The sequence below is a fragment of the Cricetulus griseus genome, chromosome 6, assembly GCF_003668045.3.
Source record: "Cricetulus griseus strain 17A/GY chromosome 6, alternate assembly CriGri-PICRH-1.0, whole genome shotgun sequence".
Lineage (NCBI taxonomy): Eukaryota > Metazoa > Chordata > Mammalia > Rodentia > Cricetidae > Cricetulus > Cricetulus griseus.
Genome location: NC_048599.1, coordinates 114349790 through 114363489, shown reverse-complemented (window position 1 = coordinate 114363489; position 13700 = coordinate 114349790). Strand labels below are relative to the sequence as shown.

The following is a 13700-nucleotide window of genomic DNA, read 5'->3' as shown; positions in this document are numbered from 1 at the left end:
CTGTTCAGCTGACCAACCCCTCCACACTTGAAACGAGCAGTGGCCAATTTCTGGGAACCCAGAAAGAAGTCACCCCAGGACCTCCTCTTTTCACGTCTGTGATTTTGGTATTGTCCATTTTGAATTTCCCCTACACTTTTATCCCTTCGTATATTCACCAAATTTTGTTTTTGAAAGCCTTTTATTTTGAGCATTTTTAAATATCCCTTCTATGTTTCCTCCCTTCACCCTACATTTAGGAGTATTTTGACAGATATTATTATCATTGTTGTTGTTAAGTACAGGGCCTCAAATAGTCCAGGCTGGCCTGGAGCTTCTGCCAAGAATGACCTTAAGCTTCTGACCCTCCTGCTTCTTCTTTCTGGTGTATGTGGTGCTTAGCATTGAACCCAGCAACCCTTTATTGCTTTAAAAAATTCTTTATAGTGTAAACTGAACAGAAAAGAGCTGAAAGCTTTCTCCTTGAGATCTGTCACAAGGTGCCCACTCTCACTACTTTTGTCTGACAGTTTCTGGAGTCCTCACCAGAGCAATTGTGCAAAAGAAGGAAATAAAGAGGATTCAAACTGTCCCTGTGTGTAGATGCCATCATCTTACAAAGAGACCCTCCCCAACCCCACAGAAAAAAAACTATTAGAAATAATAAATGAATTCAAAGTTGTAGGACACAATAATCAAATTCAGGACTGTTGCTATTTGGTGACAGTGAATTATCTGATATAGAAATAAAACCTATTTATAATAACTACCAAAAATAGAGTAAGAAAAAATTACCAGAGTTGAAAAATCTCTGTAATGAAGTCTATAAAACATTAATGAAAAAAATTGAAGAGAATGCAAAAACTGGGAAGATGTTCATTGTACATGGATTGGAAAAATCACTATCATTAAAATGCTCACACTACCCAAAGTAGCTTGCATAATCAGTTCATTTCCTATCAAAATACCAGTGATGTTCTTCATAGACCTAAAAGGGAGAGACTCAATTTTATCTGAAACCATGGATCCCTCAAATAGACAAAGCCACCCTGGGTAAAGAGAACAAAACAGAAGGTGTTAGACTATTTGGCCTTGGAACATATTACAAAACCCTAGTATTCAAAAAGAGTATAGGATTGGCATAAAGACAGACACACTGAACAGTGGAACAGTGTATGGAACTGAGACATGAGAGCATGCATTGCTGCAAATGATTTTAAACAGAAGTCTTAAGAACAGCTGGGTGGTGGTGCATGTCTTTAACCCCAGAACTTGGGAGGCATAGGCAGGCAAATCTCTGTGAGTTTGAGGCCAGCTTGGTCTACAAACAGCCAGGGCTGTTACACAGAGAAATCCTGTCTTGAAAAACAAAACATAAAAACAGATAAAGATGTCATAAGAACATGGAGAAAGAAAAGTCCTTTTTCTTTCTTTCTTTCTTTCTTTCTTTCTTTCTTTCTTTCTTTCTTTCTTTCTTTCTTTCTTTCCTTCTTTCTTTCTTTCTTTCTTTCTTTTTCTGAGACAGGGTTTCTCTGTGGCTTTGGAAGCTGTCCTGGAACTAGCTTTGGTAGACCAGGCTGGTCTCGAATTCACAGAGATCCCAGTGCCTCTGCCTGTGGAGTGTTGGGATTAAAGGTGTGCGCCACCAACGCCCGGCCAAGGAAAGTCTTTTTAATCAATGGTGCTGATGTTATCCTCTGACCTCAGGACACTCACATGGGTGTGCACACCCATATACATGTGCACACACACCACATGCATACACCTTGTACATACACTGGACACTATCAGCGCATACACAATGCACGCACTCATACATGCAGATGAATAAACAACAGTGAAAATGATAGAATTGGACTAGGTTATATCATACTAGATTATAACTAGGTATTATTGGAGTCTTAATTATAACCCAAATTTTGCTCAGTATTTTAGTGGGGAAAGTGTGTTACTGATATGAGACGTGAAATGTGGTAGAAACCTCCTGAAATAGAGGGCTGGAGTAGGAATGAACTGTCCTGTTCATTCAAAGTTTGAAGTAACGGATACGATGATCATTGAACAATACACATATGGATCAAGACACATCGTACTTCATAACCAAGTACAGTTCTTATGTTAAAAAGTGAACAAAAGAGAAAATAAACATAATAAAAACTCCTACTAAGTTATTTCCTTTTATCAAGTGTGAGGAATCCCACAAATAAAACTCAAAACCACAAGAGAAAGCATACATTGGCTTCCTAATGTGAAATGAAGAAGAGTGAAGACCTTTAAAAGAAAGGAAGACATGTCTGCTTGGCTCATATTACTTTGCTGTGGTTCTGAGCAAATGCAGTTGTTGAGGTCGTGTTGCTTTAGGATGACAGGGATCACTTAAACATTTTTATTCATATAACCATAAACTCAATTTTTCTGAAGTCTCAATTATTAGCAAAAATAGAAAAATTTTAACGCATGGAGTGGGCATGTGAACAACCAAAGAAGATGGAAGGAGCACTTACCAAGTATTTCATGAGCAGTGGAGTTTAGATCCCGTTTGCATACATAAGGCAAGGTAGACTCGCAGTCCCTGCTCCTCCAGGCAGTTGAGGCAAATTTCAGTGTTCCACAGTGATACTCAACAAATGGCCCAGCATTTATCTCTGAAAATGAATACGCATGGAAATGTAGTTTCAGCACAAACGTTAGCCCTTAAGATTGCCATTAAGTTAGCCTTAAAGCCTAAAGCCCTTAAAGTTAGCCCTTAAGTCGTCTTACTTAGCGCCCCCTACAGGGCATTTGTTATATTATCTGTGATTTCCAAGTTCAATTCTAGGCATGACAATGTACTGATTTTCCAAAGATGCCTAAAGAGCCACTTTCGTTGTTTTAGAGTAGAGGAATTTGTTGCTATTTTGAAAGCAGCAGTCTATCTCTGACCCCGGTTCTGCTGCAATGATAATTAAATAGATTATCTTTCTGGCTTCTGCCTTCTGCAAAGCTTGCCTTAAAAGAACTCAGTAATGCTAAAACTATATTTATAAACTATGAGGTGTGGAGGCATACACCTACATCCCAGCACTTGAGAGGTCTGGGCAAGAAAATCAAGAGCTTCAGTCTTGCTTGGATAGCATAGGAGATCCTGACCTAAGGAAAAAAGTCATTGAGCACTCAACAGAATGAGATATTTTTATAGGACTGCTAGGTTTAAGTCTACAACGTGCCCCACATGTTGAAGGTAAAGGAGATGCTGTGGGTACCTGGGCTCCAGTTCAGGTAGCTGAGCGCTGTCCCATCAGACCACTGCCAGCCAGCCTTTTCATCCAGCTGATTCAAACCAATCCACACTTCCACTGCCTCCCTGCTCAGCTGCCCTGAAAAGATGATCATGGCATTTGAACAGAAAAGAGGACAGACAGAACAAAATGAAAGTCAAACTCGGCACTCCCGCGCTTTATCAAATTGCTATTTCTTCATGTCATAAAGCCACAGGTAATGCTAGACTATGATAAAAACAGGTCTTATGACCCTCATGCTGGAGCTTCAGTGTGACAAAGCAGGGTTTGGCCATCCGCAGTCACCCGGCAAGCTTCTGAAGACCCGCTGACATCAATAAGCAGTGGCCACCTCTGATCTGTCTGAAGATGCCCTGTTGAGGATTCGAGGCTCTCCCATTTCCCCCAGCTCACACACTTCCAGTTTTAGACGGCGGAGGTGCAGATGTCCAGGGTCACCCCCAGAGAGGGAATGGAATCAAGTGCTCACACTTAGGGGAGCTGAAGCTTGAGCTTCTGGGAGCTACCTGGAAGCATCACAGTGTAAAAGCCCAGTGTTCTGGAGGCCTCAGCAGCAGGGACCCAGGCCAGGGCCCAGCACACTTGAGAAGAGGGTTTTGCAGTTCTGTGGTTCTTGCTTCTAACCATGGTGCTGCAGCAACTCACCAGTTAATCCAACCACGTTTGTGCAATGAATACTGTAAATAAACACAACTGACTGACATACTTGCACAGAAAAATGTGCCTGTAGAAATTGTGGTTTTTCTTTCAGTGTGCCTAAGTCGAGAAACATTTTTCTAGTGTGTACGTTTTTCTATTTTGTACAACAACCCATGTCATGACTTTTAGTGGAAATGGCTAATTTTGTGTCTCTCCCAGATATTGCTGTCTTGACTTTCCTTCTGCAAAGGAGAACACCGTTTTCTTCTGGTTTGTGTGCTTCAGAATAATTCACTCACTTCCCTCCTCCTTCCTTCCTCTCCCTCTCCTTCTCTCTTTATCTGTCTGTCTTTGTTTCTGTCCATGTCTCTCTGTTGTACATGAACATGTTCAAGGTTTTGTGGCATTATACCCAGTCTCTTCCTGATATCCACCTGCTTCCTGCTTTCAATAATACTGTTGGATTAAATCAGTTAACCCTCCCGTGAGGACGAGAGGTGGACTGGAAGACTCACTGACAAGACAGGGAGACATATTCATGTTCCATACTCAGGCAAAGTGCTAAGTGGTTTTTCAAATAACCTAATTCAAGTATTAATTATTCTTGGAATTACTCCACATGCTCAAAACTGTGCAATTTTGTTTACTAAACCACAAGAAAGCATCATGCAATTTGTAATTCATGATTAAAGGCGTTCACACACACAAAACAAGCAAAAAACAACCAACCAAACAAACAACTCCCCACCAGTCTATTTACCTTTATAACTAAATTTACCCTTAACACATAAATACAAATTCGGAACTAAATTTTTTTGGATGTTTCTGTCATTTGTGACAGCCTAGATATTTCTTTATCTCACAATTTTCATTCACCAGTGACTAGCAAGAGATGCTAGACTTGTGTCAACATTTAAAATACTTTGATTAGGACATTTTCTGTCTTTATGAATAGACTTCTATTTTCCCAAACAATTCCCAAAGCCTAATTATAGACTTGAAATGTTTAAATAAAATCCAGTGACAGATCTTATTTTTTAAAATTGCTATTCAAGCTTGATGAATAGGTACAAAATTCTCCCATGAGAGACCATGGCAGTTAAGATAGATAACAACTGTGATTCATAAATGGTGTGCACGCTCTTGCATAAGACCCATTACACATTAGTAATGATTTTGGAAATTGGTATTTTACTCCAATAAGATTCACTCAAATTAGTTTTGATGATAATTCCCTACTTGTGCAGAACTGTGGGGGAAGGGCAAGCATGCATGTCTCTGGCTTTTAAAGCTGTAAGGCTGTTTCTTCTTCCCTCCAGTGACTCTCATTCCACAAACACTGGAATGAGCAACCAGGGCATTGCACAAAGTTTTAAATGGGAATGACTAGCAACAACAACAAACACACAGCAAAACAGTTTTATCTGCCTATTTCAACAGCAGAGTAGTACATTACTACAAAGCTACACTACCATGCTGTAAACTATTTTTGTATAACTAAATGGAGTAAGAAGATATAGGGCTGAAATGATGGCTCATGGGTAAGAGTGCTCACTCTGCAAGCATTAGGGCCTGAGTTCAAATGCCCAACATCCACATTAAAAAGCTGGATGTCACTGGGATGCCTGTAACCTCAACATTTGGGGGCAAATACAAAACTCCAGAACTTGTGAATAAGGCAGAGAGTAATACAGAAAGATGCCTGACATCTTGTTCTGGCCTCCAACCATGTGTGTGTAGGAACACATGCATCTGCACATCCATAAACATAAGCCTCACATGTAGTACACACACACCACAATATAGAACTATATACTCACCTTTACAGATAGGAACACATGAGGGTGAATTGAATAAAATTGTGTACACAGCTGTTAATTGGTGAACCCACACCATTCATTATGCATGCCAGGCATTTTCCTAAGTCTCTCCCTGCATTATAATAATATATAATATACATCACCAAGAAGCTACTATCATTATTTCCACTTGACAGAGGGGAAAACTGACATGTCAAGAGGCTAAATCACTTCTTGAGTAACTGCCAGTAGGTGGTCATGGGAGGATTCAAACACAGACGGGTGTATCCTCTCTTCCTTGCATCTATGTACTGCATAACAGCAACTTGTGTTTTATACAGTACCAATTTCCATGGATATCACTGACTAGGTTTTGTTTGTTGTGGTTATCAACTTGACACAAGCCAGTGTCATCTGGAAAGAGAGAATCTCAATTGAGAAAATACTGCTATCAGCGTGGCCTGTGGCAAGTCAGTGGGGCATTGTCTTGATTGATGATTGATGTGGGAGGGCCTAGCCCACTGCGTCTGGTGCCACCCCTGGGCATATGGTCCTCCGTTGTGTACAAAAGCAGACTAAGCAGAACCAGTAAGCAGAATCCCTTCATTGTCTGTGCTTTGGTTCCCGTCTTGAGCTCCTGCCCTGACTTTCCTCAGGGATGACTATTATCTGAAATTGTACAAAGAAATAAACCAATAAACCCTTCTTTTCCCAAATGACTCTTGGCCATGGTGTCTATCACAGCACTAGAAAGCAAACTAGAACACTATGTCTGAACGCACTCATTTTTTTGTTTTTGCAGGACATGGTTAATACTGAATTGTAGAAGTATGGCAGATCCCTCACCCCCAATTGCTTTTCTTTCTATATGGTTGAATTTCAAGTTCTAAAGCTACAAATGAAGTAAGATTTGAAGAAAAATTGCATCAGAAACTCAATAAAAGTAACTAGTTTGATAGTTCTTAATGCTTCCAAATTAATTTTTAAAATTAGCAGATTATTAATATGTGTGGGTAGATACTTGTGTGCAATGGTGAGTGTGTGCAGGCTGAGACTTGATTCTCTCCTGCCTCATTGTGGGACACAAGGATTGAACTGAGGTCATCAGGCTTGTACACAAGCACCCCTACCTATTGAACTACCCTGCCAGGCCCCAAATAACCCTTTAAAAGGTACACAAATGAACTTGATCTAAAAAGAGGAAGAGGAGGGTTGAATGACAGAGAAAAACACAAGTTCTAGCTCATTGTCACAATCCTGTTGGAGACAGGGTTTGAAAGTTATGAAAAGTTGTTGGCACATGGGAGGGAAAGCATGAAAATAAATAGTCCTTGCATCCCCGGTCTGGCTTACCTGTACTGTTGATGGAGTCAAGAAACTTCAGGTGACACTGGACACTGATAGGGCCAATATTGCTTATAGAGACAATATTTTTTTGTAAAGCTATCTTGTCCAAGATAAGAAACATATTGTACATGCTTGAGCCTAAAATTATTTGACTTCTCACATTGTGTTCACATTCCTAACTTTGTTTAAAAGAACATTCTTTAATTTTTAACATTGGTGTATATCTCTGAGAAATGTTTAAAAATGGGACAAGAATGATTTCTGAGCAACCTTCAGAGATGTAACTTGAGGCCACCAAAATTCTACAAATATTGTAAAAACACCTCAATAGACTCTCTTTTGAGATGACGATACCCATGTTTTGGCTTTATTCTTTCCTGAGTGCTTCTCAATTAACCCCTGTGTTTATGATCATGTTAAAACTGACATTTAATAAATCTCTATTCCTGTTTCATATTGGTTTACTCTTAAACTCTTTTTTCTGTCACTGAGCAACAAATTCTGTTTGTTAATAGAGGTTCCTAACAGTTAGGAAACCTTCAGGCTGATGTGGGGGATGGAGTGTAGCTGTGCCTCTGTGCTTATCACCATTGACAAAGTGGGGGCTTGTCTGGGACCCAACGGAAGTATTGTTGGTGAGTTTCCCTGATTTATTCCTTGCCTGTTCTGCCTTTCATCATGGTTTCTTTGTTTCTGTTTTCTGGCTAAAGGTCCATGTGATGTTTATTAAAATAAGTGTTATTAGAAATGGAGATAAAAATCCCATAGCATTGTTCACATCCCATTGTTGGATCAGATAAAATAAATAATAGCTTATCCAGGAGGATATTTCCATAAAGTCTGGTACACTGATGTCTCAAGTCATGCCTTAAAGATAGCAGTCATAGGAAAGCTGTCTCCCCAACAGTATATTGCAGACTCAAACCATACTAGGAATGGCCACTTCTACACTTTGTTTTGACCCTGTATCTTAGGAGCTATGTTAGAATGTTTTTTCATAAATCTCCAACTATATAATATTGAGGATCCATAAAATTATTTTCTTTGTCAAAGCCACAATCTCAATTTTGCCTGAATGGCAGTCTCTAAGGGAAAGGGGCCACTTTAGCCTGCTGTGGGAGCAAACTAAAACTGTTTCTCTCATCCCATCACTGCTGGCACCTTGAAATAGTATTGTCTTATATTATTTAGTTAGCATGAAGGTGTTTTTTATTTTTCCGCTAATATTAAAATTTTGGTATTTCCCAAAGGTTTTGTGATGAGCCTGCACACCATGAATGATGAATATGCTATTAAAAATAGATTAATAAATATATTTATATTAATAAATATAATTATTTATCCATGGAATTGAGTGTCTAAATTCTGCAGATGACAAGAATCTTAACTTTAGAGTTCCTCTGATCTGCTTTCAAGAGTTGAAGCTCACCTAGGTCATACACTATAGCTTTAAATTCTCTTCCCCAAGGAGAAAACTAAGATGTGAGTAGGTGCCAGATAGAATGGCACAGTGTTTATATAAAAATTCAGAGCCAGGCTGTGGTGGTGTATACCTCTAATGCTAGCACTCAGGAGTCAGAGGCAGGTGGATTTCTGAATTTGAGGCCAGCCTGGTCTACAGAGTGAGTCCAAGGACAGTAAGGACTACAAGAGAAACTGTCTCAAAAAAATGAAAAAAAAAATCAGGATTAGAAGGGAGGTGATATGGCTCAGTGAGTAAGAGCACTTGCCGCTAAGTCTGACAACCTGAGTTTGATCCCCAGAACCCACACACTGGAAGGAGAAATGGTCTCTGACATTTGCATGTGTGCATACAGAAACACACACGCTGAATAAATTAAGTTTTAAATATTCAAAATTAGAACTTGGGCTATATTAAGAAAAGAAAAACATTTTTAAGGGTATATTTTGGTATCCAAGAACAGAATGGTTCACAATAGGCATTTTTATTGCATCAATATCAATGTGCATCATTCCCATACTTACTCCTTATGAAGTTTTCTTCATTTTCATCTGTAATACTTAATAAAGCACCTCCTTGCATCTGACATGAAACATGAGCCTCATTCCAGGAGAGAGATGAAAGCAGGTTGAACTGGTAGCAAATGCTTGAATTGAAGTTCTTGTGCCACACAGCATCACAGAACACCTCTGTGGAGGCTGAAAACAACGTTCATTCAAAACACAACCGTCTTCTCTGTGCTATTAGTTATATCTGATATTTCCAATATGAATTTAGATAAAATGATTCCATCTTGTAACCTCTAAAACTTCAGTGCCTTGACTAGATCTTTGTGTGAAGTATGCATTGCTATTTCATTGATATCTTATGAGTAAACTCTTTCACAATTTACCCAAGGTAACTAAAGAAATGATCAGTAAAGAATCTCTGATACTTTGAAGGAAATAAGAGAAACTAGTTTCAAGAGAAAGAAATGGATGTGAAGTATTTGTGAAAATAATATGTTGATTCTTTAATAAGCAAGCATTAGAACTCTACATTCAGCATGGGAATTAAATATTTACTTGGGATAGACCTTAATGCTGTTCCAAAAACCTTTCTCCTCTAATATCAAACTGCCAAAATGGAGTGAAAACTGGTAAGTAGATATATGTGTCAGCAATGAACACATGTTGCCATTGGATATAGGGACAATGATACTAATTTTAAGTAGTTCTTCAGAGAAGAATAGAAACAAAATCCATTCATAAGACACTGGTCAAAATTTCATAGTATGCTTAAAAGTAAATTTTATAGAGTATGAAGTATGGATCTGAAATGTGGAGTTTGTTGAAATGACAGAAAACAAAGGTCTAGTCTGGTGCTTTTGCTAAAATTATAAACCAAATCCCAAGGTAACCTAATTCTAGAACACAAACACAATTACAAACTGTAGAAAATATAAACTGTATTTTGGCATCATATAACTGATGGACAAGCAACATGCTACAGTCTATAGTATTCTTTTCTCAAGTATGTTCCTTAAAGTAACTTCAAGACATTTCCCATGATAAGCTAGTTCATAAGGACTATACTAGGAATACATGACTTATACTACTACATTAAAGACTCCAAGAGTCTTGTGGTTAAGAAACCTGCTTAATATTAATTCAATATACTTCAAACTTACCTGACAATGAAATCTTTTTTGGTGTTACTTTTCCCCCCAGAATACTTAGGTAATTCTATCAATTAGGTAATTGGTAAATATAGAGTATTTGATTTCATGTCTAGTTATTGCACACATTTCCAGAACCAAATTAGTTAATTGGAAATTAGTAAATTATTATACATCTAAAGATTTCTACAGTATTTCCTGGCTGATAAAATTATTTATGGAAGGGTTCAGTATCAAATAAAACAGAAAACAAGGTCATCACCAAACAACATTCAAAGGAAGGGAGAGGAGAGGGGGAAATCTTAGAAGTCACTTTGCTGGGGTGATTAGAATGTCCTCATTGAGATGGAACCCTTCAGCACTGAGATGGAACCCTTCAGCATTGAGATGGAATCATTCAGCATTGAGATGGAACCCTTCAGTATTAAGATGGACCCCTTCAGCATTGAGATGGAACCCTTCAGCATTGCCTTTAGGTAAAAGGTAGGCATTCCCTGAGATGGACAGTACACTGGGTTTAGACTTTAGACTGGCCATGTTCATCTGCTGTGACTGCTGAAACCATGAAAGTTGATTGACAACTTTCAAAAGAGATGTGTAGAATAACACAGCCTGTCTAGGGAAGCAGACGTATGCTGTGGAATAATTTCTTTGTACACTGTGAAGATTTGTTGCTGTGATTGGTTTAATAAACAATCTGACTGACCAATAGCTGAACAGAATTAGGTAGGAAAGCAAAACTGAGAATGCTGGGAAGGAGAAGGGCAGAATCAGAGGGTTGCCAGGCAGATGCCAAATGAGTTGGACACACAAAATGGGATAGAGATAAAAGCCATGTGGCAAAATGTAGATTAATAGAAATGGGCTAATTTAAATTATGAGGGCTGGTTAGTAATAAACTTAAGCTATTGGCCAATCATTTATAATTAATGTTAAGCCTCTGTGTCAGTAATTTGGAAATTGGCAGGTGTGACAGAAACTTTCTCCTACAGATATCACTTGGGGCTGCCTGCATAGAACCATAAGCTCTAACATTTGAGTTAAACAAATGTGAATGGTAAATGAGGTGACTTGTTAGGAGAAGATGAGTGTCTACTGCAAGTATTTGACTTAAGTTTCTCTGTTATATAACCTTAGAAATCGGCACAGATAGTCTAAACCCAAGTACAATCTAACTTACCCTGGGGGTGTGTATACACAGCCCACATGTTACACAACCACTGGCTGCAACTATTTAATATGTAGAACTTGAAGAGGTTCTGAAAAAAGGGTTATCTTGAAAGAGCAAGACCAACTCTTGACAAAAACAGAACCCAGATCAGTTGAGGTGTCCTTCACACCTTTTCATGTCATGCATACAGCTGTGGTCTGTATTGTAGTTAAGACTTACTGTAAGATCTTCCTCCATGTCAGAAGTGAGAGGCAGCTGCTCCATGCCCAGAATTAACCCTGCCATTTTGCCATCCTTGAATAGCCACAGGTCACCCAGACATGCCCTCCTTAGGAAGGGTTTCAAATATTTTCCTTAAAGGCTGTGTTGCCTAGTGTTTGCTTTGAATAACATCTGCTTTACAATCAGGACTAGGTTTTAAATGCGTGCTCCCGAGCCCCACAGCAGGCCTGATTCATAACCTCTGAGACTGAGAGCAGGGAATCAGCCTTTTTAAAACTACCTGCTACAGATTTTCTTGGCACACCAAAGTCCTATACACTTCCTTAACTTTCATGGTCTCAATGGTCACACCAGATGAATATGGCCAATCTACAGTCTAAAGCCAGTGTATTGTCCATCTCAGGGAAGGCCTATCACTTTACCTAAACAAAATGATGATGGATTGCATCTCACTAAGGACAGTCAACCTCCCCAGCAAAGTAGTTTCTAAAAATTTCCCTTTCTCTTCCTCCTTTGCTTTCTCATTCCTTAAATGCTGTTTGGTGACAACCTTGTTTTCTGTTGTTTTTAATATTGGACCTTTTCATAAATTCATGTATCAGCCAGAAGATAACAACTTTAGGTATGGAATGCCACAGCCATTGGATAAGTTTCTTCTCATTTTCTCCCCTCATACAATCCATCAACTTCTTTGGACCTATGCTGCCCTCTACATCACTCCCATTGAGAATTTCCTTTATGTATATGACCAGTTAATCTGTGAGTCTGTGCCTGAACCGTACTTCTGTTCTCTGAGAGACCACATAGAAGCCATCAATTGCTTTCACTTTTCTGCATCTTTAGTCCCTCTGTTACATCATTTCCAGATGCATTCCAAGATGGCTGATCATCTTTTGTCCTTAAAAAGAGACGAAAATAGCTGGGCAGTGGTGGCTCACACCTTTAATCTCAGCACTCAGGAGGTAGAGGCAGAGACAGGCAGATCTCTGTGACTTTGAGACCAGCCTGGCCTACAGAGCGAGTTCCAGGACAGGCTCCAAAGCTACAGAGAAAGCCTGTCTCAAAAAATGAGAGAGAGAGAGAGAGAGAGAGAGAGAGAGAGAGAGAGAGAGAGAGAGAGAGAGCGAGAGAGAGAGAGAGAGCGCTCCCTACTTTGGCCTCTCTATCCCAGTTATTGCCTTCTCCTGGTCTCCAATCATTATATACTTTTATGCACATACTGTCTCTAATTTCTCATCTCCTAACGTTTTTATTGCAATGTAAGTCATGCACCATGTAATTCATCCATTTAAACTACATAATCCAATCTTTTAGTATAATCGGGAGAGTGTGGAACTATCATAATTGCTTTAGAACCATTAAATCATATGAAGAAGAAACATAGTACTCATGAGGGGTGACTCCCCATTTCCCTTTCAGTCCTTACTCCCATCTAGCTCTAGCCCATAGCAACCATTAATCTAGTTTCCATATCTATAGATTTGCTTATGCTATATATTTCAATAACTGAAATTATATAATATGTGCTATTTTGTGCCTTGCTTTGCTCTCTTAGCATTGTGTTTTCAAGAGTCATTTATGTTATGGCATGTAGCAATATTTCATTGTTTTTACTGTTCAACATTATGTATTATATGTTATGCTAGTTAGCAGTTTTCCAATTTGACACAAGCTGGAGTCATGTGGGAGGAGGGACCTTAATTAAAGGATTGTCTCCATCAGGTTGGCCTGTGGGCATGTCTGTGGGTCATTTTCTTGATTAATGGTTGATGTTGGAGGGATGTGATGGAGTGAATGAAAATGGCTTCCATATTTGAATGTTTGGTTCCCTGAGTATTTGAGGGGTCACAGTAAAGGAACTCCTGACCACTCCATGTTATGGTTAAGGGGGAGATTTTTTATTATAGATATGAGAGAGAACAGAAAGAAACAGCAGCAGACTGAACATGGCCAGAGCTATCTGTGAGAGAAGTAGAATGACCAGAGACAGAGTAGATAGTGTATACTGAGAATAGCCAGGTTATAAGAAGGAAGTAGGGAGGGAAACCCATGACCTGGAGGGAGTTAAGGTGGAGAAGGAAGTGAGAAGGGCTAGGATACTAGTGTGGACTCTGAAACGTATAACAGGTACTTATGAGCCTGGAGG

General features: G+C 39.1%; 1 protein-coding gene across 1 annotated transcript in view; it reads right to left on the bottom strand.

Annotated features, from left to right (window-relative positions):
* Nucleotides 1-13700, bottom strand: part of Pla2r1 (phospholipase A2 receptor 1) — a 126039-nt gene that overhangs the window by 86395 nt on the left and 25944 nt on the right. The window contains exons 4-6 of the mRNA XM_027420345.2: nucleotides 9029-9202; nucleotides 3222-3335; nucleotides 2484-2624 (exon numbers count right to left, since the gene is read on the bottom strand). Of these exons, the coding sequence (XP_027276146.1) occupies nucleotides 2484-2624; nucleotides 3222-3335; nucleotides 9029-9202 (429 nt within the window). The remainder of the gene's footprint in view (nucleotides 1-2483; nucleotides 2625-3221; nucleotides 3336-9028; nucleotides 9203-13700) is intronic.